Raw genomic sequence first — 26,101 nt, 5'->3', positions numbered from 1 at the left:
TTAGCGATATAGTAGAAATTGTTGCCCATGAGACAGAAGTTGCTATTTTAATCTCCAAGCTATTTTTTTCACGTTAAGGTCATTTTTTTAAATATCATTAATTAGAAACAAGAATTTTAAATAAAAAATTTTACACGATAAAAATTTAATCAAAACACTTTGAGAGACACTAGGCATAATTCCCTATATATAAGTCAAAGTTAGGCCATTTAAATTTTTAATGACTACACTATTTCTTCTTTCTTATAATTATATTTGTCCAATATAAGCCAAATTTCATTTAAAAAAAAGAAATTAGTGAAGTGCGTAAAATAAATAATAAAATTGAAGATATTGAGAGTTTTGCAAACAATTTAAGAAACCATTATGATAGTTGGATGAAAACTGTGTATTTTATATTGATTAAAATTTTACAAGATGATAAAATCCTAAATTGACTAGTTGGTAGTGTCATTTTGGTCAAGTGTGGAGGAGAATAGTGAAATTATTTCAAATAGGAGGGCAAAAAAAGAAATGTTTTGGTGCGAAAAGAAGTGCCTTACTGCCTAGGCAATAATCAAGGCTGTCAAAGAGGAATGAACCCATTATTATACGTATAGTGATGAACCGGCTTCTGTGATCTGTTGGTATTTTTTGTTTTCCACATATCTCTCTCAGATTAATAGTGTGATTTCACATCAAAAGATTTCTTCATCTTTCGGAATTTGCTAATTGGGGTTCTGTGGTTTATTCATAAATTGATGAGAGATAGGGTTTTCTGCAGATTGAATTGTTGAATATTGAGATTTCCTTCTTTCTGTAAATTTTGTGAATTGTCATGATATTTGGATTTTGATTGTGATAAAGTAAAATAATTAAAAAAAAGCTGTTCTGACTTTGAAGGCTGGGTGCCAATCAGTCTCGGCAGAGACCGTCATCGGCTGGGCCGGCCGGTGGTTCGGGAATATGGTTTTTCCTGCGCCCTAGTCCACCACAGCCTTACTCTCTTCAATACCTTCCTCAAATGGATTTTGTCAGCCGACACGCTTCTGACCAGCAAACACCTTCTGAATCCACATCCTCCTATTCTGCTCCACCCTCTCATGCCTCCGAAGAGCCCGAGTACTTGGCCCGTTATATGGTTGTCAAACACTCATGGAGAGGTCGATACAAAAGGATTTTTTGCATATCAAATTTTGCTTTGATTACACTCGATCCAGCTACATTATCAGTCACCAATTCCTACGATGTTGGGACTGATTATGATGGTGCCGCCCCTATTATTGGCAGGGATGATAATTCAAATGAGTTTACCATAAGTGTCAGGACTGATGGCCGTGGGAAGTTCAAGTCTATGAAGTTTTCTTCCAAGTATAGAGCAAGCATTTTGACAGAGTTGCATAGAATAAGGTGGAATAAGCTTGGAGCGGTGGGAGAGTTTCCTGTTTTGCATCTAAAGAGGAGAACTTCAGAGTGGGTTCCTTTTGTAAGTGTTTTTCCTCCTTGTCTGGTTTGAATAGCTAGCAGTCTTATGGTATTAGCTTTAGACAATTCTTTCTATGATAGATGCTTTGACACCACCCGGTTCCCTTAATTTTTCTCATGACCATCAGGTGACTTATGTGACACAATACTCGTTTTATTGGTGCTTGATAACAATATCTTATCTTACAGTGAGAAGTCAGAATTCATACAGGGAACAATAAGATTTATTTAAAACAAAGTGTTCCCTATAAGAATGTACTTATCCGGAAAAAAAGTAATGGAATGTTGTTAAAACACCAATTGTGAGTTGATAGAGTGGTCAATGAAGTGGGTTGAGAATCATGAGGTCTCAATTCTATTCCTAAGAGAGGCAAAAAACACTAGGTGATCTCTCCCCACCTGTTCAAGCCTTGGTGGACAGAGTTATATGATACCTGTACTGGTGCGAAGTAGTAGGTACTTGTGGATTAGTCGTGATGCTCACATGCCAGATCAGACACCATGGTTATTCAACAAAAAAAATTACTTCTACTATAATGGGAATTTAAGTTGGTAACTATTTGGATTATGATGAGATGGGCTATGTTTGGGCAAAACCAAAATATCCTAGGATACAAGCACCAATTTGCTTTCTTGTATAAAGAAGATATCTTGCTTCAAGCTTACAGATCAAGCCCATTAAACTATAGGACGTTGTCACTTTCTATAATTGATTGTAGTCTTCAAAACTTTTTGCTCTGTGCATCTCTTTTCCTTCTCTTTTTTTTTTGTTTCTTTTGGTTATGGCAAAATCCACTGATTACTGGAACACTTATTGTAGAGCATATAAAACATCTGCTAGTGAAGTTATATTATGTCCCATTTTCCATCCCAGTTGGTGATACATTCTGGATTTACTTGAAGTCTCAGCCTCTTAGGTGTCTGTTACCTGAATGTGTAACACATTTGTATCTTCTAATGAGTAGGGGGACTTAGTCCTCTGCTTATAATCGCTGTTGGCTGTATGTTATAATGTTACAGAATGCTTTAAAGTTGTACTTGACAAAATTATTTTGTGAATTGCCTACAATTCCAAAGGCATGTCCATTGACAAAGTGTAAAAGATAATCTTTAATTTTCTTTTTGTTTTGATGTTTCAAGAATTGGCTCATCTCCAAAAAATCCATGCTTGAGGCATTAGTGACAGAATATATGCTATTAGCTTTCTCTTCCATCATGTTGTAAGGAATAAGTGGCAGGTGGTTTTGTGCTTTCTTTTTCAACAGTATTTTGAGTCCTGCTCTCTGCTCTCGGCTGTTAATAGCCTTATCTTGATATATACACCTACCGAGAGGATTAAAAAAAAAGAGAGGATTAGGGTTTTTCGGCCATCGCTGCTTAATTCTCTCTATGCTTTGGTAGTATTGATTTATGATCTGCTTTCCTATTGTCTATTGCTTTCTCAGTGTCAACTTGATGAGTTAAGTAATGCATACACTAATACTGAAATCTTTGTATGATGGTGACTGCACTGGTTGTATTTCTCTCGGTTTTCCTCTTTTTTTTCCAAACCCCTTGCCCTGGTACAGAAAGCGAACATGATAATTTTCCTTTTCCTCTTCGGGGGTGCAGAAGTTGAAAATTACTTATATAGGAGTTGAGCTTATTGAACTAAAAACTGGAGAACTTCGTTGGTGCTTGGACTTCAGAGATATGGGCTCTCCTGCAATTATCCTACTATCTGACCCTTATGGTAAGAAAAATACAGATCATGGAGGTTTTGTTCTTTGCTCGCTCTATGGAAGAAAATCTAAAGCTTTCCAAGCTACTTCGGGAACTACAAATGCTGCCATCATATCAAATCTGGTAATAAAGATGTCCTTGCATTGCTCTCAAGTAACTAACTTTTGGCTGATTCTCATCCAATGAAACTTTACTTTCTGAACCATGAGTCATTTTCATGCTCTAGTCATACTTTTTTGATGTTTAATTTGCTAAATATTTTGATCAGACTAAAACTGCGACATCCATGGTGGGTGTGGGATTAACTGTTGACAGTTCTCATGCGCTGGCTGTATCCGAGTACATAAATAGGAGAGGTATCTCTTGAGAGAATAACTATACATTTACTCTCACTTTCTTCTTGTGAAATCCTTGGTACTTACAGAATGTCATCCTACTTGTTTGACTACATCAATGTCAAATTCAGCTAAAGAGGCTGTTGGGGCAGATGAAACTCCTTGTGGAGCTTGGTTAGTAACAAGATTGCGCTCTACTGCTCGGGGGACTCTGAATACTCCAGGAGTAAGTTTGTCTATTGGCCCAAAAGGGGGTCTCGGAGAACATGGTGATGCGGTATCTCGTCAACTCATTCTCACAAAGGGTTCACTTGTGGAAAGACGACCCGAGAACTATGAAGTAAGCTGTATATTCTCTTGTTTGTTTCTTTTTCCAAGAATTTTATGTTTGAGACTCTTCTCCTTTTCTCATACAAATCTTTATTCTTAATCCCTTCAGCTCGTCCCCTCCTAGCAAGAGAATAAGACTTATCTATAAAACTTTGCGCCTTGTGTGGTCCAGTAGCATACTTAGAGAAGGCAGCACAACTGACATAACAATCAACTAATATCAATCTCGTACTTGGTTTTAGCTATATTAATCCTCAGTGCCTATTTCGCTTTGTTTAGGTCTATTTTATTTCAGTACTACTAATGTATTTTAAGGTAAGATATGATGTTTTGTAAGGTTAAGAGGTTCTTCTCTAAATGCAAACTTATCCAAACACAGGACATACACGTCACTTAGTAGAATAAAAGACTGCTGAAAAAACAAATACAAGTATTTATCACAGTTAGTTGGGGTCATTTGTATGAATACTTTTCTTTCAGTGTATTGTCTATCAGAAACAATCTCTCTACCTTCACAAGGTAGGGGTAAGGCTGCGTACACACCACTCTTTCCGGTCCCCACTTGTGTGATTACACTAGGTATGTTGTTGTTGTTGCTATTAATGTGTTATGATTTTAACTAAATTTACTTTGATTTTAAGAGCCTACTGTTTTAGAGACAGCTTTCTTCCATCTGATTTAAGTTTTCATTGTCTCCTTTTTTCATCTTCAATATTACATTGATGCACCTATGAATCAGTGTACTTGGACTATGTAGGGCATAGCTAAACCAAATTTACATTTGTGTCAATTCAATTTCCTGAAGTGTGATAACCAAATAGTTAAAACAATGTTCACATTGCCAATTAAAGTTTTTTTTTGAAACTGGTAATGTTGTATTCCTCAGCATTAAGGTATGCTGGAGACCTCCAAAAGGATTGCCAATTAAAGTTAATGAGGGTGTATTAGGGAAATTAAATAGATAATGAAAATTATTATCTGATACAATTGCAGAAGTTTATGTATAACCCCAAGGACATGGTAATGATTAGTTATGAGCTACTAAAAATAAAAAAGTACATCACCTATATCAAAGACGATGCATTTACTCTCTGAGTATGAGACAATAGAACAAAAAAACCCTTAGCTATCGTGAACAAGGTTGATAGCTCATTATTCGAATATCGTGAAGCTCTCACTCATAGGCTTTACTGGTGCTCAGATCCAAATATGGCAGAAAAGGAAGGGGGTGAGTACAATGAGTACTCAGTAAGTATTGTTGATCTCCCTAGGAAGTAGTGGTGAGAGTCAATCTGGAAAGTACTCTTCCAAAATATATCATATGGATCCTAGTAGAGACAAAAAACATTAGGTGATTTCTTTCCATCTATTCCAATCTCGATAGATAGAGTTACATAGTACGTGTTGCTAATGGGAGGTGACGGGTATTCCTTTGAATTAGTTGAGGTGCGTGCAAGCTGGCCCGGATGCCACAATTATCAAAAGAAAAATCATGTGCAAGTATTGTATAAGCAGCCTGCTTTGCTTTCTTCGCATTTCCTTTTGTGAAATTATTCAATTTGCTATTTTTACGTTAGGGTTGCTTGCTTGTCTTTATTCTTGATTCTTGCCTTAAGTTGTGCTATAAATTTTAGATTTCTTGCCCTTTTTAGTGTTACTTTTAGTAAACCTTAGATTGTCACAAATGTGTTTTAGTGACATTATTTTATTGATATCTTCTATTCACCTGTTTTTTTTTTTTTGTTAGATAAGTTGCACATGTTTTCATAGTTAGTGCTCTTCCATTTTGCCGGACTCTTTGTTGTCCCAGTGTTAATAAACTCTTCATTGTAGTAGTTTATAGATTATTGTGACTTAAGTGAATGATGGTAGAGTAAGAGCATGTCACGGGGGGGAGGGGTTAGGTGCAGGGTCAAGGGTGACAAGGGAGCCGATTAGTGTCATCAAAACGGGCTTAGCCCATGGGGCTAGCCCAACTCAACCCGTTATTGGGGTAGGTTGGGATAGAATTTCTCAAGCCCATCTAAAATTAGGGCTTATAAGCCCTTGGCCCTTGAGGCTTGATCAGGGACTGACCGGGGTTGGCCCATGGGCCAAAACTTTTTATTTAAGGGTAACTTACAATAATCTCACTAGTATATAATCTAATTACTTAAATACACGCTAGGTTGTAATATTATGAATCTTACTAGATTTTGGTACGTCCAAATACATGTATCTCGGAATATATGGACTCAAAATTAAGTTAATTTATTCTATCCAAGTAGATTGACATGTATCTAGGATACATAGACAAATATCGCGCCCTCCCCTCCCTCCCATCTTGTTTGTCACTTTCTTATCACGCTCGCGTATCTGGTATGCGAGATACATGCTAATTACACTGGATTTTATGCTAGTGTTATTGAAACAAGACCATTGTTTGCCATATTTGCTTTGAAAATCTTCTCATTTTCTTGATGTTATAGAATTAAAAGTTTGAAAAGAAAAAAAAATGAAAAAAGAAAAAAAGAAGGGCTAGCCCGCCCCAGCCCTCTGCCCTTCCAGGGTTGGGTTGGGTTGGGTTGGGTTATACATTTTTAGGCCCTTCCAAATGAAGGGCCGACCCTTCCAAATGAAGGGCCGGCCCGCCCTAGCCCTTCAAATTCGTTGGCCCGTGAGGCTTGGGCCGGGTGGGTTTGGGCCGGCCCTTTTTGACAGCTCTAGAGTCGATAGGTTGAGAGTTGGGTCTTGGAACATAGGGACTTTAATGGGGAAGTCTATTCAGTTCGTGAAGATTCTCAAAAAGAGGAAGATGAATATAGCTTGTATTCTTGAGACCAAATTGGTGAATGGCATACTCATCTTAGTAGATAGGAATCTTAGGGAGCTAGTGGTAGTGGCTTGGAGGGTGAATAATAGGAAGATGGGGATTAAGCCATTGATGTGAGGACTACCTTGAATGTATGCTGACTTGGATGAAGAGGTTAATAAGTGGTTTTGAAAGAATTTGGATGAGGTTGTGAGGAGTATCTTGAACACCGAGAAGCTATTCATTGGAAGAGATTTCAATGGCCACATTAAGACAACTTCAAGGGGTTATGATGATGTACATGGTGGTTTTGGTTTTAACTTTTAAGGATAGAAATGAAGGAGAGCTCTACCTTTTGTCTTCTCCAAAGCTTTTTATTTGATGATAGCTAATTCGAGTTTCCCAAAGGAGGATCACTTGGTGACCTTCCATAGTATAGTGGCTAAGACTCAAATAGATCACTTACTCTTAAGAAGTGTGATAAAAGTCTTTGTATGGACTGCAGGGTTATCTCTAGTGATTATCTCACAACTCAACATAAGCTCTTGGCAATGGATTTAGAGATAAAGAGGAAGAGGAAGAAGAAGAAGAGGGCCCTATATGACCTTCCGAGGATCAATTGGGGTGGCTTTAACTATTGTCGGTGATGAGGGAGAAGTTGATGGTGATAGGGTGATAAAAATCGGGTTACTAGAATAAACAAGACAATAATGCGGAAGCAAAATTACTAAGATTAAAAACAAAAATTGGAAGGTATGTGCAATTCGAGAATAAAATCCCCAAATTTCAAGAAAAGTACTAAGAATCCTAATTGATCTTATTCAAAATTAGTGGATTAAACTAATTATGATACTAATAGAGTCAATTCAAGAACTTGGATCAAAAGTGCTCTAGACCCCTATTTTGAAGAAATGTGGGACACCAATTAGTATAAGACTGTTAGAATAGGAATAAATATATAAATCCTACTTAGTATAGGAATAGGAATAGGAATCCTAATTGGAAAAGGCGTCATAGGAATAAGAATCCTAATTTGAAAAGGAGTCCAATGTAGTGGCTATAAATAGGGTCTCAATGTAATAATGTAGATACACAATTTCAATAATATATTTCTCCTATATTTCTCACATGATATCAATTTCTCACCTGGTATCAGAGCAATGGTGAGAAAATTAAATCAACCTTCATTGTGCAATTTTCCGTTGACCTAAATTGCTGCCCGAGAAGATAAAATTTTCTGGCAGTGTTTTTCAGCAATTTTTTTTCCAGTGGGGTCGCCTCCTAATTCCGAGGCTGACCATAAATTTTTTCCTGATTCCGATCAGCTTTTGGTGATCAGATCTCTTTTTCCGGCAGTCAGATCTATTTCCAACAGTTCCAGATCAGTTTTTGGTGATCAAATCTTTTTTTCGGGCAGTTAGATCTATTTCCAACAGTTCCAGTTCCGGCAGTCAGCCATTCCAACAATCAGATTCTGGCCCCAAAATTCTTCTTCTTATTTTTTTTTTTTGTGAGAATATTCTAATTTCACAATATGTCGTTCGGGATTCATACTTTTGGCTCCAAGAATATAGGAAGTTCAAGTGCTATGATCACTACAAAACCATTTATGGGAAGCTCAAACTATTCAGCTTGGGCTTCTTCGGTTGAGTTATGGTGCAAGGGCCAAGGCGTTCAAGATCACTTAACCAATAATGCTTGTGTGGTAGATGAAAAGGCAAAGGCTAGTGAGGCAAATGATAAGCCAAAGCACAATGGGAGATGGTTGATGCTCAATTAGTCTTTTCCCCATTACCAATTTTCTTCCCCAATCCACAATTCATTTTAGAAATTAGTCTTTTCCCAGTACCAATTTTGTACTTCAGATTATTACTGAAAGAGAGCCACAGTCTTCTAATTGTTTTCCACACAGAACACCGAAGTGTACCAGTCACCTCCTCAGTAATCCAGCTATTCAGGAGCCCATATTTCTGTGAAATGAAGCTCCTCCAAAGTGCCATATCTTCACCACAAAATCTCCACAACCAATCCACAATTCATTCTTTTTTTTAATGACAAGGGAAACCCGCAGCCGCTACCCTTTGAGTGCGCACAGGGTAAAACCCCCGCTCCTATTCAATAGCTCGCAAACCACATAGGAGAGGTAACCCGCACTAGGCAAGCCCGGTGCGACGAGCTCGACCCAGAAGGCAAACCCCTTGCTTTCGCTGGCAAGGAGTTTCAAACTTGAGACCTCCAACATGGAAGTCCCAAGCCCAAACCACTGGGCCACAATTCATTCTAGAAATTAGTCTTTTCCCCATTACCAATTTTGTACTTCAGATTTTTTTTTTTTTGATAACCGAAAAATCCGTTCGTGACCTGCCCTTTGGACCAATCACAGCCTTCTAAACTCGGTGGATAATGGGCCCGCCCCTCTACCCTTCTCCACTTAAATACCGGGCTTCGCTTTGCATGACGTGGGGCTTGAACCTGCAACCTAAGCCACAAATCCTCCACCTTTTGTACTTCAGATTATTACTGAAAGAGAGCCACAATCTTCTAATTGTTTTCCACACAGAACACCCAAGTGTTCTAGTCACCTCCTCAATAATCCAGCTATTCAGGAGCCCATATTTTTGTGAAATGAATCTCCTCCAAAGTGCCATTTCTTCACAACAAAATCTCCACAACCATTTCTTCAGTAAACTTTCATTGTGTGCACGTATCTTCTTTATGCCTAGACCACCCTACTCTTTGCTAAGGATCACCTTATCTCATTTGACTAGATTGTACCCCTTCTTCTCTTTGTTGCCTTGCCATAGAAATACTCTTCTTGCCTTGTTAAATTTTTTCTTTATGTTGACTGGTAGAGGGAACAAACTCATCATAGAGGTAGGTTGGCCATCCATGACTGACTTTATAAGAGTTAGTCTACTGCCCAAAGACAGATATTGACTTTTCCATCTTGCTAGTTTCCTCTCACTTCTTTGCTAAATCTCATTCCACGCTTGCAGCTCCTTGTTCTTTACTCCGAGAGGCATACCTAGGTATTTAGTAGGTAGGGAAGCCACTTGACACCCTAGGTTCTCTGCTAGGATCTGCATATTAGGCACTTGGTTGATTGGGTAGAGACAACTTTTCTGCCAGTCAACATGGAGCCCTGAAACGCCTGCAAAATTGGTTTGGATAGCTCTCAAATGCCTTATTTGTGTAACTTCAACTTCACCAAAAACTAGGGAATCGTTTGCATAAAGTAGATGAGATATCTCCATAGCATTGCCCATATTTCTGTTAGCACAAAAGCCTCTAATCCATCCATTCTCCCCTGTGGGGAAACTTGATGTGCAAATATTCTGTTTACTTCTCCTTAATTTAGAAACCTCTACTCTCTAGATTTTGTTGATTCCCATGTTTTTTTTATGACTATGGTGTCCGGACTAACTTTGGTGTACCTCGACTAATTCCACTGGGTACCTGCCACCTCCCACCTGCAACAAGTACCAAGTAACTCTGTCCACATAGGCTAGGACATATGGGAAGAATCACCTAATGTTAATCGTCTCCATTGAGTTTTGAACCTGAGACCTCAGGGTTCTCAACCACTTCATTGACCACTAGGCCACACCCTTGGGTGCTCCCATTCTATTCTCACCTGTTAAAATAAGTCATCTCTTCAGCAAATAGCATGCACTGTGAAAACCTCGTCCTATTATTGGCTAGCTCATTAGATCATTCTTAAAATAGGGTATACATAGCACATGAAAGATTAAGTATATATATGTTGTTCAATTTTACCAATGTTAGAATCTTAGGAATATTCTATAGCATATGTGTAAGTATAGTAGGTAGCTTGATTTACTCCTAGATTTACAACTAGCTTTTTACTCCTAGATTTACAACTAGATTTTTACTCCTAGATTTACTTCTATCTTGATTAGGTATTGATTTGTATTGATTATGTATTGATTTCCTTTCCTTTTTAGGACATTTATACTTTAGCTATTTAAAGCCCAATAGCTTGTGAGAATAATCAAGCTAAGTTCTCTCTCAAACTCTTGTCCTCTCACAACAACTTCAAAAAATAAGTATATATCTGTGGTTAACTCATACTGTATAAAAGTTGAAATTTTAAGATATAATTTCTGTTCCCACTAATCATCTGGCTGAAAAGGCAAAAAACATTTTAATTTTTCGAAGTTACTATGTAATGAATAGTACTACTCTAAGTACAGTAGACAGTGTTGGAACACAATTCCTACTTGCATTTTCTGGAACATATGGAAGCCGCAGGAGAGAAACAATAGATGTCTTATTTCTTAATGATAGGATAGACATTATCTTATATGTCAAATCTAGATGTTTGAAGAGCCTTTATTTATGGTGAAGAACTAGCTTTTAATCTGTATCTTGACTCTGTCTAATCTCTTGTACTCCTTAACCTTTAGATGAAAACATCTCCCTCTCTTGTAATTTTGGTACTCATTAATAAAGTCATTACTAAAGCATTTTTTATAGTTACTATGGTATGAACAGTACTCCTACAAGTACAGTAGACAGTATTGGAAGGCGATTCCTACTTGCATTTTCTGGAACATATGGCTGAAGAGAAACAACAGAGGTCCTAATGATAGGAGAGACATTATCTTACATGTCAAATCAGATGTTCGAAGAGCCTTTATTTATGGCGTAGAGCAAGCATTTTTATTGGATCTTGACTCTATGTTTTATGTCTCGTACTCAATTAAGTCTTAGATGGAAATTTCTTCCTCTCTTGTACTTTTTGCTACTAGTTAATAAAACCATTACCTTTCTCATCATAAGAAGAAAAAAATAAAATAAAATGTTCTACTTTAGCAATACATATACACTCAAGTGATCTCATTATTTGTACTGCTGAATTATTTATAATTATGTGGCGTGTCTGAGAGGTGTGTGTTATCCATGAAAATGATGACCTAAAGTACTGAGCAATATGGTCAATAGCTTTCGAGCTATTACTGCAGACTTGTCACTTAGTTACATTTACCTTGTTCCCCAACCTAGCACTAGGTAGAGGTGACAATTTTGGTCCTCCTTGATCTCCTACTTTAGGAATCTGTTATGATGCTCTTTTTGTTTGATTTTATAAAAATGTTATTAATACTTTCTAACAAATGCTTGCAGGCAGTTGTTGTGCGTCCTCTATCTGCCGTTGGTGCCCTTGTTCGATTTGCTGAGGAGCCCCAAATGTTTGCTATTGAATTTAATGATGGATGCCCAATTCATGTGTGCCTTTGTGGCTTTGCCAGATGTCAAATTTGTTTATTTACTTGTGTTTGTTAGACTTTTTGCCTTATGTCCCTTTTTTCTTCAGGTATATGCTAGCACGTCTCGTGATAACTTACTTGCAGCAGTTCGTGATGTTTTGCAAACAGAAGTAAGGCCTCTTTTGTTTGTACTTAATGTAGGTCTTAATCTAAATCATTCAGATCTCAGTCGTTAAGTCTGTTTTCAAAGTCTGAATCGTAATTATTCAGATCTTAATCATTAAGTGCATTTATTTGTCTTATTTTACAACTTCTTAATGGGTCTAAATAGATCTGAATGATTAAGATCTATAACAAAGTTTTAATATCATTAAGATGTCTATTTAAGAATTTGTGCGAAGATGATAGGTCACGGCTTCTCTATCTACTTTCACCCACCACCTATAACCACCATATCAGCCACAACTACCTCCACCGATCACCACCACCTACCATCCACAACCACCAATCAACAAAATCAATCGTCATCTCCACTAGCCATAATTTGCAGTCACACCCCCAGCGATTATTATATCCGCTAATCACCACTGATAATTATCACCACTAGTCAACATTATATATCTCTAATAACCATTATCATTTACCATCGTCATTAGCTATCAATATATCTCACTCCTAATTATCAGCCGTCATCACCAATAACCATGGTTAATCAGTACCACTATACAATAAGATAATACCCACAACCACCAACATCAGTCAATACCATCCCAAATCGATACACACAATCACCATCGTTAGTCATCACCAGTACCAATTGCCATATAAAATTTTAATTTTTTTTTGATATAATATTAGATCAATTTAGTGTCTTATTTAAATTTTTATTTATTATTATATAAACAAAGACAAATTTTATACATTCAGATGTTGAGGAAACAAATAGTCTTAACTATCAGTATTCAAAACTTAATCAGATGTGCATTTAGATTCAAATGCCTTAATCTTAATGAAAACAAATGAGGCCTAAGTGGACATGCTCTTCTTGGTCATTAATAGTTTTTTAAGCCTTTCCAAGGGGTTGGATTGAATGCATTCTCACATGTTTAGACATCATTGAATACATGGATTTGCTTAAGTCATATCGCCTTACACATCTTGTTTATTTTGTGTAGCGCCAGTGTCCGGTCCCGGTGCTCCCAAGGCTAACAATGCCTGGTCATCGAATTGATCCACCATGTGGCAGATTCCACTTAAAATTCTCTGCTTCACAACAACCTGTTGCTGACTTGGAAACTGCAACTTTGCATTTAAAACACATGGCAGCAGCTGCTAAAGATGCTGTGGCCGAGGGAGGATCTATTCCTGGATCAAGAGCAAAACTATGGCGCAGGATACGAGAGTTTAATGCATGTATTCCATATGGTGGAGTACCGTCTGGTATTGAAGTACCGGAGGTGACGCTAATGGCTTTGATTACGATGCTTCCGGCTGCTCCCAATCTCCCACCAGAGTCACCATCACTGCCTCCACCCTCTCCTAAAGCTGCTGCTACAGTGATGGGTTTCATTGCTTGTTTGCGTAGGCTGCTTTCATCAAGAAGTGCTGCTTCTCATGTGATGTCTTTTCCTGCTGCTGTTGGTCGTATAATGGGTCTACTTAGAAATGGGTCTGAAGGAGTAGCTGGTGAAACTGCAGGCCTTGTGGCGGTACTTATTGGTGGTGGTCCAGGGGAAACTAACATGCATACAGATACAAAAGGGGAATGGCATGCAACAATAATGCATACCAAGTCTGTGCTGTTTGCTCAACAAAGTAATCTTATAATTCTGGTAAATCGGTTAAGGCCTGTATCAGTGTCACCACTATTGTCAATGTCTATTGTTGAGGTTCTTGAGGCAATGGTCTGTGAACCACATGGAGAAACAACCCAGTATACAGTGTTTGTGGAGTTACTACGTCTAGTAGCTGGCTTGCGCCGCCAGCTGTTTGCATTGTTTGGACATCCTGCCGAAAGTGTGCGAGAAACAGTAGCCGTCATTATGAGAACAATTGCTGAAGAAGATGCAGTTGCAGCAGAATCAATGCGTGATGCTGCTTTGCGAGATGGTGCACTACTGCGTCATTTGTTGCATGCACTATACCTTCCTTCTGGTGAGCGACGTGAAGTTAGCAGGCAACTTGTGGCTCTTTGGGCCGACTCTTATCAACCTGCTCTTGATCTGTTATCTAGAGTTCTGCCTCCTGGACTTGTTGCTTATTTGCACACTAGATCCAATGGGGTTCCAGTTGAAGGTGTATCTGACCAGGAAAATTCATTGCTGAGTAGACGACGCACACGGTTGCTTCAGCAAAGGAGGATTCATCCTGGGAAAGAGATCGCATCTCAAGGGCAATCTTTGCCTTCTGCTACTAACTATGAAGTTAGTGAGCAAGCTCCTGTAAGTTCTGTCCCTTTCAGAACTTCTGATGGTTATCAAAGGGCTGCTGTTGATTCAATCTCTGGACAGGTGCCAGCCATGCACTCTTCAGCTGGCAATGCAGGTGAATGCTTCCAAGGTGAGCTGTCTGCTGCTGCTGCTCCTCAAACTGATCAGTCGTCAACCATTCCTGCTCCTGACGGTCCTTCAACAAGTACACATTACTTGGTTGAATCAAACACTGCAAATGCTGTGGATTCTGATGTTACTGCGATTTCCCAGGATACAGGCCTTCCAGCTCCTGCACAGGTAGTGGTTGAAGATGCACCTGTGGGATGTGGAAGGTTGTTACTGAATTGGCCAGAATTCTGGCGAGCTTTCAGTCTTGACCATAATCGCGCTGACTTAATTTGGAATGAGCGGACCCGGCAGGAATTGCGAGAGTCATTGCAGGCTGAAGTTCATAATCTCGATGTTGAAAAAGAACGCTCTGAAGATATTGCCCCTGGTGGTGCAAATAGAGACTCAATAACCGACCAAGATAGTGTGCCTCAAATATCGTGGAACTACAGAGAGTTTTCTGTTAGATATCCTAGCTTATCAAAAGAAGTTTGTGTGGGTCAATACTATTTGCGTTTACTTCTTGAGAGTGGCACAAGTGGGAGGGCACAAGATTTTCCTCTGCGTGACCCTGTTGCTTTTTTCAGAGCACTGTATCACCGGTTTCTATGTGATGCTGACACTGGGCTTACTGTGGATGGTGCTATTCCTGATAAATTGGGTGCTTCTGATGATTGGTGTGATATGGGAAGATTAGATGGTTTTGGAGGAGGGGGAGGCTCCTCTGTCAGGGAGCTCTGTGCACGGGCCATGGCAATTGTTTATGAACAACACTACAACACAGTTGGCTCATTTGAAGGCACAGCGCACATTACAGTTCTCTTGGACCGGACTGATGATAGAGCTTTACGGCACCGTCTTCTTCTTCTTCTAAAGGTGCATCTCATTTATTTTATTATTGTATTTCTATTTAATGATTGTCTTTAAATAACACCACATGTCCAGAAAAGGAAAAGACGATTGGTTCATCTAAGTTTAAGGTGTACAAAAAACAGCACATGCTGTTTGATCTTTAACTAACACCACCTGTCCATGGAAAACAAAGAAGGTGCTTCTTCCATGTAAAAGGAGTAAAAAGGAAAACAGAAAACTAGGTTTGTTGGACTTATTATGGGTCCTAGTAACAAAAGATATAAAGACTCTTCACGACCCATTTTAATGGGAGAACTTTTGTCGGATACCTTGATTCACTCGAATGATGAAGATTTACGTTCTTGTTACATAATCTAGTGTTCTTTTTTCGAAAAATTTGGTCAAGTTGAAAAAATGACTATTTGAAGTTGAGGTTGAAAAAGAGTATTTGGAAGCTGAAATTGTGTCTGGACATGAATTTCATTTGAAAAAGAAGTTAGAAGTTTTAGAAGCGGAAAGCATTATTCATTTGAAACACTCCTCAAACAAGTTATTTAGTTTCAAATTCTCTATTTCAAGTTGGAGTTTCAAATAATGGACAAAATTGTAAATTGACTTGCAATATATATATATCTGTGTGTGTGTGCGCGCGCGCCAAATATGCCTTGCTTCCAATCTGCCTCAGTTAGGAGTCTTTCATCTGCAGTTCCTCTTATGCTTTGGCATTTCCCAATTCCTGTGGCTTTTCTGCTTTATTTAAAAATAGACATGTTGGTTGTGGAACCATTCCTTGTCACTTTGGTGTTCTAGTAACTGTCCTGCTAAAGCATGGCTTATATCTCAGAATGAGAAGCTTGCTTGTAAGAAGGCCCATTTGATGCATTATGATGGCATCCTAAATTTTATTTTTTCTTCTAATCTCTATTCGTAGATATCTCAGGTTTAAGGTCTTTAGTGTCTGGAAACAAGTTCATTCTAGTTTCTGCTTTGTTTTGGTGCTTTCTCATATTTGTGGTCGCCAATAGTTGTGTTATGCATTGTAGATAAGATGAGGTGCAAATAATGAATGTTATTATTGTTTTGATGAAACCCTGAAATCTAGTCTGGCAACAAATTTGTTTTCCTTGAACATGTTACGTCAGAGGTGGTGGCTCTAAAATAGCTGCTTAGGTGGAAATGCTATGCCTCCTTTACTTGACCATTGCTTCGCTTTGATGAGTAAAAGATGGCTAATCATTTTAGCTTTTAGGGTTTTTTTGATTTCATTTTATGAGAAAATAATCTGTGTAAGACGCATCATTACCTGGGTGCTTGGTTACCTTTTTTGTTTCTTGTATGAATGATACTTGCAAAACATATGTGCGATAACCTATCTAATAATTATATAAGATGGAGTGGTGAATAGAATTTTTTTTTTTTATGACAAGGGAAACCCGCAGCCGCTACCCTTTGGGTGCGCACAGGGTAAAACCTCCGCTCCTATGCAATAGCTCGCAAACCACATAGGAGAGGTAACCCGCACTAGGCAATCCCGGTGCGACGCGACCTAGAAGGAAAATCCCTTGCTTTCGCTGGCAAGGGGTTTCGAACTCGAGATCTCCAACATGGAAGTCCCAAGCCCAAACCACTTGTTGTAACAAAAAAATAATTCATGATAGTAGTGTTGTAAGAATATTTAAAATTATTTTTTGTATAATAAACCTTTTACGTGTATATTAGTAATTAAAGGCAGTTTTTGGTTTTGGTGTTCCCTGAGTTTTGTATTCGGAACCTACAAATATTAGAAGAACAAATCTACTTTCATTTGTAGAAAAAAAAGCGGTAAATTTTGTTTATGAAGTAAACAAAATCTGTAATTGCCATAGATGTATACAATTGTATAATCTCATACAGATGTATTAGGCCAATCCAGTTGAAATACTTATTCAGTATGTAAATAACAAATAACTCAATAGCACTTTTGAAATTCATCATCTCTGGATATAAAAAGAACCACTTCTTCCGTGGGAGAGCAAAGCAGAGTCACTTTCTACACTAATTTCTGATGCTGAAGAATATAATTTGTGTTCCTGTGATCTCATGTAATAACTGTTCCTCAAATACGCTTTATATTTGAAAATGGATTTAATCCAATCGACAGCTAATGGCACATGGTGAACAAACAAATGTAAGCTTTCTTAGCTGTTGTCAGATGATATGTGTAGTGAAAAGTGAGGCCATCTTTATCTATTGGGAGTAATTTCTTGGAAGGGTTACCACACTTCTGGAATTATAATGAATTGGCTCCTGAACTGTTACTTGGAAAATTATTTAGTTGTGGAGAGAGTCTATATGGTTCTTTTAATCACACAAGCACTAGTTAATTTTTCACCTTCATGTCTGATCAAAATATTTTTTGGCAAGAGTATAACTTTGAGCGTGCTATATATTCTTTTTCAATATTTCCCAACTTGCGCAGGTTTTGATGAAGGTTTTGACTAATGTAGAGGCATGTGTCTTGGTTGGAGGCTGTGTACTGGCTGTTGACCTACTAACAGTAGTTCATGAAGCTTCAGAAAGAACAGCTATACCTCTGCAATCGAATTTGATTGCTGCTACTGCATTTATTGAACCCTTGAAGGAGTGGATGTTTCTTGACAAGGATGGTCTGCAAGCTGGACCAGTGGAGAAGGACGCTATTAGGAGACTCTGGTCAAAAAAGGAAATAGATTGGACCACCAGATGTTGGGCTACTGGGATGCCAGATTGGAAGAAGTTGCGAGATATTCGTGAGCTCAGGTGGGCTTTGGCTGCCCGAGTTCCTGTTCTCACTCCAACCCAGGTATTGCACTACTTTCATATTTTGTTTTTTTTTAAAAGGTAACTTGTATTATAAACACAGGAATACTCAGATTCCAGTAATACTTACAATCAGAAATACAAAAGTGTTGCTGTTTTCCTATGAACTCCTTAAGGACTCTAACATACTAGTGATATCCTCATCTTCGTGAGGATATTCATGTTTACACCAAAAATAGAAAAGAGTCAAACATTTCAGCTTCATCTTCTCCATAGAGCAGCTCTTGTTCTCAAAACATCTTTGATTCCTTTCCAGCCAAATAGTCCACCAAGTGCAGGCTGGGACAATCTGCCCCGACTGATTTCCAACCCGATTCCAACATGCCAAAGCTTCCTTTATGTTTCCTGGCATAGACCAACTGATGCCCCTTTTATTGATGAAAATTTGCCAAAGTTTCACCGTCTCCTTTTTTTTTGATTTGCACCGGGTGTCCGAGTCTCTTTGAGCCCCGACTAATCCCGGGGGTGCACAGGCCCTCGGCAAGGAGTTTCCTGCAAGTGCACCATGGTTAATTCAGGTTTTACCCAGTCCGATGGCCCTCAGAAATTGTTTGCACCTAGTGGGTTTCGAACTTGAGACCTTGAAAGGGAGCAAACCCCAAGGCTCAAGTCAATTGCCAGCAGGCCAACCCCTGAGGGTTAAGTTTCACCGTCTCCTTACAGTGTAAAAAGAGATGATTTATTGTCTCTGTCTCACATTCACAAAAAAAACATCTGGAGCACAAATCAAGGCCCTTCTTCATACGGTTATCCTGCGTGAGAACAACCTGTTTTGCTAAAAACTTGTTTTTCAATTTCCCACGTCCCATTTTGACAGTGAATAGATTTGAAAAGAACTTTGAAATTTGGTAACACTTAAACTGAGTGGTCTTGAAGTTGAAAACGGATTCTTTTTTATTTTGATATCTTTTGTTGTGTTGAAGTTAGTAAATGTTAACTTTCTTCTGTAATATTAATCAAGATTGTGATGCATATTTTAGGAGGGTTTGGAGGTCGCGGGTAAGGGTAGAAGGTTAGTAGGCAGTTAAAGAGTTGTCGTATTACTATCCTATTCATATATTTGGCTTCGCAGTTGTATAGAGCACCGTGTCGGTCGTAGTATTAGCCTATTTATATAGTCTTTGGCTTTTGGTATCTGATATCACCTATTCATTAGTTCTTCGCTCAAATTTGTGCTAGATTTTCAGTAAAACAAGCTTAAGGTGTATATTCTGTTGGCTATGTTATTTCTCGGACTTGACTTGTTTGATTTATGCCTAATCAAAGAGGAAACAGTCAGAGCTTCTTTTTGCATGTATGAACATATGTCTATGTACGTGTATTGGGATATGGGAATATAGTAACAGTTTGTCACATCCTTCTAATTCCACTATGTTATTGTTCAAAATGGCTATGGCATTCCAGGTAGGAGAAGTAGCATTGAGCATATTACACAGCATGGTTGCGGCACACTCAGATATAGATGATGCTGGAGAGATAGTTACACCAACACCTAGGGTCAAGCGAATTTTATCAAGTCCACGTTGCCTTCCGCATATTGCTCAGGTTAAATTATTTGACTTGTTATGGTGCACTTTTCTATAGTAAAGGAGTCCTTGGTTAAAATCGCTGTTATATTTGCCAAAATTTTGAAGTTTCATCATATTGGGTGGACTTGGAAGAGCAATAACAACTATGCCTCAGTCTTAAACAAGTTGGATTAGTAGGAACAACTGGCCTCTAAAATATATTCTGAAAGCATTGATGGCGTAGCTGTTACTTTTTCTACTTCATTTATCAACCCTTCCCTTCTCTTTCTGTTCAATATTAGTTAGCGTATGTGAATTGGTAATTATTTTAATCAAGATTCTATTATTCTGTTTAAACATGGTTTCTTCTAGTGGAAGTATGAAAAAAGTTTCTGAAGTTATGGAGAAGGTCTGTTTAGGTACAGGTGATACTATTTCTTTAAGACTTTTTTCCTTGATAGATAAGATAATAGATAATTTGATTTTTTTTTGAAATAAAGAAACTTAGGTTGCAGATTTCGAATATCCATTGGAATAATCAAAAGTCAATGTGAAGGTGTAAACAAACAATTTGAACAGCTCTATATCTGCTTACATAACAACTATGACACTGGCATTCAACATTCCTTAATGCCCTCTTGATACTCTATGCTGCTCTATTGAATTGTTTTTTCTTCCTCTTTTCAGTATCCCTATGATCAATTTAAAAGATTTTGCAGAGACAATATTTATTCATATTCTTCTATCCAAGTTGGAATACCACAGTGAAATAACTGACTGGGGCATGCGTTTTCAGAATAAGGATTGGCATATAAAATTGAACAGTCTAGGCTAGATTTAATGCTCCTCAAATCACTTGAAAATAGTGCTTGAAATGGGAGTGGGGAAAGAAATAATTGAGAATTAGCTGTTTTTTAAATGTTGGATTCTAGTTGAGAAGCTTGATGCATGAAAATCTCCGGAGAGAGATGACAAGCTGTCAGACTTCCGAGGGTTTCTGACACTTCCGAGAATAAGGTGGAGGAAATGATCCTTCTAGAACTATGTGTCCTCAATGAAAGAGTTGGTTCGTGCAGAATAGGCAGTCTAATGTCTCATTTGTTTGCACTTAATGGAGGTCTGAATCTGAATGGTTCGGACATTAGACCATTATGTGCATTTTTTCCCTAAAAAATCTCTTTATGGGTCTGAAAGCATCTGATTCAGTCGAGTCTTATTTCTATCCAGACTCTTTTCAAAGCGCTTATTTATTTCTTCGTAAAGCTCAAACAATTTTTTTTTTCTCTATGGACGCCTGCTCTTTCTCCCTCTCTCCAAGAGCGTGCCCTCTCTCCTTCAAAAGGGTTGTTGAATTTTTTTTCTTGAATGGGTAAGATTCCAAAACTTTTTATAAGTTTGTTTATTAATTTTTATATTCAAAATATCTTTGGTATTATTGTGCGACAACTCTGAAAATGTTGCTTGTAATTTTAGGTTTTATTTATAAAATTAGTAGTCTCGTGGTGCTTATTCGATAAAACAAAATTTGTGCTAGTTATATTGAATAAGATTACACGAATAAAGTTTTTGTTGTTACTTTACTATGGTAAAGCCTCTTTTCCTTTCAATTCCTTTATTTTCTTGGTGCATGATGGTTGATCGCATGTTGGGATATGGTACACCCTTACTTTCACTATTACCCTTTTGATTATTCCCAAATTATTCTCCAAACAAATATAAATTAGTTAAGAATCCTATTAAAAAGAGGATAAATATAAAAAAAGTTTCAAATTTTTTCTTATGCGATTATGGAAAAGATGGTGATAATACAAAAGATAATAAGTTCAGATGAAGATAAAATTTAATACGGACCAAACTAAGGGCTAAGAGAATTATAACAAAAGTCAAGTTTAGTTTTATTAAATTGCATTAGTCAAATTGGATATTTTTTCTTCATATACAGATCACTACTTCTATTTTTTTTCACCCTTTTCCTATGTCTTTTTGATGTTCTTTTCTTCTAGATTATGCTCCTCAATAACCATACAAAGGAATAAAAATTGATGCCTTGTTTTTGCTTCATTTTTCTCTTACAATTTTTTTGCCGTATATATAAAGAATATATTAAAATTAGTGAGTAACCTAAATGAGAATTTATCAGTGTTATTGACACTTTGACTATATTCAAGTTTATTCTTGAGTTAGACGAGAGATTGCGGACTTGCTTACTCTAGAAAAGCTTAGATACTTCATGTGTATCCTTATTTGTGCCAAGTTCGTCTCAATAATATTAGTAGCTTAATGCCAAATTATAATTAGAGGCCTTAAATATATGTGTATGCACACAAATAATTTAAATGTTTTATCAAACTTAAATGTGAAATTTTTATCACATAATAATTTTATTTTGTTTAAATAAAAAAAATTCTAATATTTTATTAATATAAACACCAAAATATAATTTTAATTGAATTATATAATTATTATGCTTATATAATGATGAATTATACACATTCAAATGTTCAAAAACAAACAATCTTAATCTTTTAGGGGTCGTTTGGTAGACTGTATTGGAGAAAATAATGCTTGCATTAGCTTGATGTATTACTAGTACCTTGTTTGGTACACTTTTCTAACCTATGCATAACTAATGCTTGTATTAGTAATACACTCTATTGTGTATTGAAGAGTGTATTACTAATACCATCTATTTCTATGCATTAGTAATGCAATGGGTTCTAATGCATGCATTAACATTATTAAAGACACAATTGCCCTCAAAAACATTTTTACATCCTTTCCACTATATATTTTTTTTTTTGATAAAGGTAACATTTGTATATCAATCATCAGCTCAAAGCTGGTATCCAAAAATTTACATCATATCCTCCCTCCACACGTGTGTCAGGCATAAACAAAAGATAAGGAAAAGAAAGAAGAAAAAAGAGATCTATCCCTAGATCCTCCTTTCACCTTTATAAGGACCCTAGAATGTCTACAATAGCCACAGAGTCATCTATATACTCTGAACTACACCAATAGCAAAAAGTGATAATACAGTTCATTTTAATCTTGTGCAGAGGGCTGCTCTTGTTATCAAAATTCCTAGAAATCCTTTCTTTCCATATGGTCCACCAAATAACAGCTGGGACAATTTTCCATCTACTCTCGTCTGTGCTGCCACTGCCCTCCATATTCCAGCTTTCTAGTGCCTGTCCTGTTCTCCCTGGAACAGTCCAACTTATACCTCTGAAGCTAGTAAACAAATTCAATAACTGGCCAACCACTTTACACTGCAAGAACAAATGATTAATTGTCTCTGCAACCTGCTCACAAACACAACATCTTGGGCACATTTGTATTCCCCTCTTCATAAGATTCTCTTGTGTAAGTACAACCTCTTTCACCACCAACCAAGTAAAAACTACCACTTTATATGGTATTTTAACCTTCCATATAAGCTTCCAAGGCAGAAAGTTAACTTGGGATCCCATTTGATTCATATTTCTATATGCAGAACTAACAGTGAATAAACCTTTATTATGACATTTCCATTTAAGAGTGTCTTCTGCTTCCTTGAATCCTAAGAACTGATCAAGTGTTCCATAAAATTCAGCCAATCTTTCCACCTCCCAGTCTTGCATCAGTCTTCTGTAGGTAAGGTTCCATCCATGTTCAGACCAAACTTCATAAAGAGTCTACTCTTGTTGTTGGTTCAGGTGATGAATATCTGGGAACAAGCGTTTGAGGCTTCCATTCCCTAACCAGTTATCTTCCCAAAACTTGATCTTCCTCCCATTGTTCACATTACATTCAGTTTTCGCATAGAAACCATGCCATAAGTTTCTAATTGATCTCCACAAACTGGTTCCATATGTGGATGTCACTTCCTTAGTCTTCCAGGGTCCTTCCTTCCCATATTTGGCCTGGATCACCCTACCCCACAAAGATTGTTCTTCTAAAGGAAATCTCCACAACCACTTCATGAGAAGACTTTTGTTCTGCTTCCTAAGATTTTTGATTGCCAGTCCTCCCTGCTTCTTGGATAGTAGCAATGTCTTCCATTCGACTAGGTGGAAACCTTTATATTCCTTCTCACCGTGCCACAAAAAATTCCTTCTCAGAGCATCAATTCTTTCTTCCACCTTTGCTGGAAGGGGAAAAACTGACATTAAGTAAGTTGGTAATGCATCTAGGACTGAGTTAATCAGCACTAATCTACCACCTCTTGATAAATATTGAGACTTCCACCTAGACAATCTTTTCTCACATCTTTCCACTACTCCATTCCATATCTCCTTGGATTTGCTATTGGCACCCAAAGGCATACCCAAGTATGTTGCTTGTAACTGTCCTATTTCTACACCCAAAATATCCACCAGATTTTGTATTCTGGGCACGTCATTGATTGGAAAGATGTGACTCTTCCTCCAATTAATGTGCAACCCTGATACTGACTCAAATAGTATGAGAACTATCCTCAAAATTTTTAGTTGGCTGTCTTCTGCATCACAAAAAATCAAAGTGTCATCTGCATATTGCAGATGGGTGATTTCCAATCTAGTATTCACCTCTTTGACCACATTAAAACCCCTTATCCAATCATTCCTATGCGCTGTTTTAATCATACTGTTCAGGCCTTCCATGACTAGCAAAAATAAGAAAGGTGAGAGTGGATCACCTTGTCTCAAGCCTCTGCTTGCCGTAAAGAAACCTTCAGGAGAACCATTTATTAGTATTGAGAACTTGACAGTGCTAATGCAGAACCTTATCCATCCTTTCTACTATATTTGTGGAGGGTATTTTTGTAAACAAATATTTTTTCTAAAAAAACTATGTAATGCATAATATTTTTAGTACACCAAACCAAACATTGCATAAAAAAATCTCATCATATCTAATGCAAGCATAACTAATACAAGCATTACTAATACACTATATTTTGCATTATTCTTATACACTCTACCAAACGACCCCTTAGTGTTCAAATCTAGAGACAACATCTTAATCATTTTAGACGTGCATTCAAATTCAGACGTCTTAATCTTAATAAAACAAACAAGGCATGAGTTAAGAAAGTCAACATGATTAACTAATTGAAAGTATTTAGTACCTGAATTACTATTCAATGTGATTTTTTTTTATAATGCAAATAGGGGTTTTAAGCTTCTCTTATGCTTGTACCAGACGGAATTTCTCTTATCTCATATTCACTTCTGATAGTTTTCTTAAGTCTCAAGTTCAGATCACAGTTTTAATGAGTGACATGGGGATGTTCTCTAACTTCCTCTCGTTTGATTCTTCTTTTATAACTGTGATTTATAGGCTATGCTCTCTGGAGAACCAAGTGTTGTTGAAGGTGCTGCTGTTTTGTTGAAGGCCATTGTTACTAGGAATCCCAAGGCAATGATAAAATTATATAGCACTGGAGCCTTTTACTTTGCTCTAGCTTATCCTGGATCCAATCTCCTCTCAATTGCTCAGCTGTTCTCAGTGACACATGTTCATCAAGCATTTCATGGAGGGGAAGAAGCCGCCGTCTCCTCTTCTTTGCCTTTGGCAAAACGCAGTGTTTTGGGTGGGCTTTTACCTGAGTCCTTGCTCTATGTTCTGGAACGTAGCAGTTCTGCTGCATTTGCAGCTGCAATGGTCTCTGATTCTGACACTCCTGAGATTATCTGGACACACAAGATGAGAGCTGAGAATCTTATCCGTCAGGTTGTTCAGATCAACAGGATTTTGCCGTACCTTTCCAAGATTGTGAGTTGCTGCTAAACTTTACCTCTGTCTCTGCAGGTCCTTCAGCATCTTGGTGATTTTACGCAGAAGTTGTCACAACATTGCCATTCTTTGTATGAATATGCTCCTATGCCACCTGTGACATATCCAGAGCTGAAGGATGAGATGTGGTGCCACCGTTATTACCTTCGTAATTTATGTGATGAAGTTCGCTTTCCTAATTGGCCAATTGTTGAACACATCGAATTCTTGCAATCGCTGCTGGTTATGTGGCGAGAGGAGTTAACTCGGAGACCCATGGATCTTTCTGAAGAAGAGGCTTGCAAAATATTAGAGATTTCCTTGGATGAGGTGTCAAGAGATGATGCTCCCAAAAGACAATCAGAGGAGACAGTTAATATCTCTAAGCAGATTGAGAACATTGATGAAGAAAAGCTCAAGCGACAATATCGAAAACTTGCAATGAAGTATCATCCAGACAAAAATCCCGAGGGGAGGGAAAAGTTTCTGGCAGTGCAGAAAGCTTACGAACGGCTGCAGGTAGTTGTATACTCCCTAGTTTAGTGTTTAGACTAATATTTTCCATTTAACCAATTTTTCGTTCTGAAACCTCAAATTTTGAAATCAGGAGAGTGAAAGGTTGTGGGACCCTAGGCCAGGAATTGTTGGATATGTTTTAGTTTTAATCTCCAATTCCATTTTTTCTATAAACTGTGTGTTCCTTCTTTATTTCCCTATCGGTAACACATTTTAAATAGGCTCAGTGTGTTAATGC

The 26,101-nt window shown here is 37.6% G+C and overlaps 1 protein-coding gene across 3 annotated transcripts in view; it reads left to right on the top strand.

Moving 5' to 3' along the window:
• Nucleotides 1-600: 600 nt before the first annotated feature.
• LOC125878274 (dnaJ homolog subfamily C GRV2) overlaps nucleotides 601-26,101 on the top strand; it is a 50,093-nt gene continuing 24,592 nt past the window's right edge. The window contains exons 1-12 of one of the 3 annotated variants that reach the window (XM_049559491.1): nucleotides 606-1,465; nucleotides 3,076-3,309; nucleotides 3,455-3,542; nucleotides 3,653-3,861; nucleotides 11,788-11,889; nucleotides 11,978-12,040; nucleotides 13,046-14,311; nucleotides 14,381-15,286; nucleotides 17,721-18,083; nucleotides 19,505-19,645; nucleotides 24,913-25,305; nucleotides 25,384-25,866. In XM_049559491.1, the coding sequence (XP_049415448.1) occupies nucleotides 1,004-1,465; nucleotides 3,076-3,309; nucleotides 3,455-3,542; nucleotides 3,653-3,861; nucleotides 11,788-11,889; nucleotides 11,978-12,040; nucleotides 13,046-14,311; nucleotides 14,381-15,286; nucleotides 17,721-18,083; nucleotides 19,505-19,645; nucleotides 24,913-25,305; nucleotides 25,384-25,866 (4,710 nt within the window). In that variant the 5' untranslated portion in view covers nucleotides 606-1,003. Of the gene's footprint in view, nucleotides 1,466-3,075; nucleotides 3,310-3,454; nucleotides 3,543-3,652; nucleotides 3,862-11,787; nucleotides 11,890-11,977; nucleotides 12,041-13,045; nucleotides 15,287-17,720; nucleotides 18,084-19,504; nucleotides 19,646-24,912; nucleotides 25,306-25,383; nucleotides 25,867-26,101 lie in introns of all 3 variants that reach the window. The other 2 variants (XM_049559490.1, XM_049559489.1) reach the window with 2 other exon arrangements.

Source organism: Solanum stenotomum, chromosome 10, assembly GCF_019186545.1.
Source record: "Solanum stenotomum isolate F172 chromosome 10, ASM1918654v1, whole genome shotgun sequence".
Taxonomy (NCBI): Eukaryota; Viridiplantae; Streptophyta; class Magnoliopsida; order Solanales; family Solanaceae; genus Solanum; species Solanum stenotomum.
Note: the sequence above shows the minus strand (reverse complement) of the source record. Positions and strands in the feature narration are given on the sequence as shown.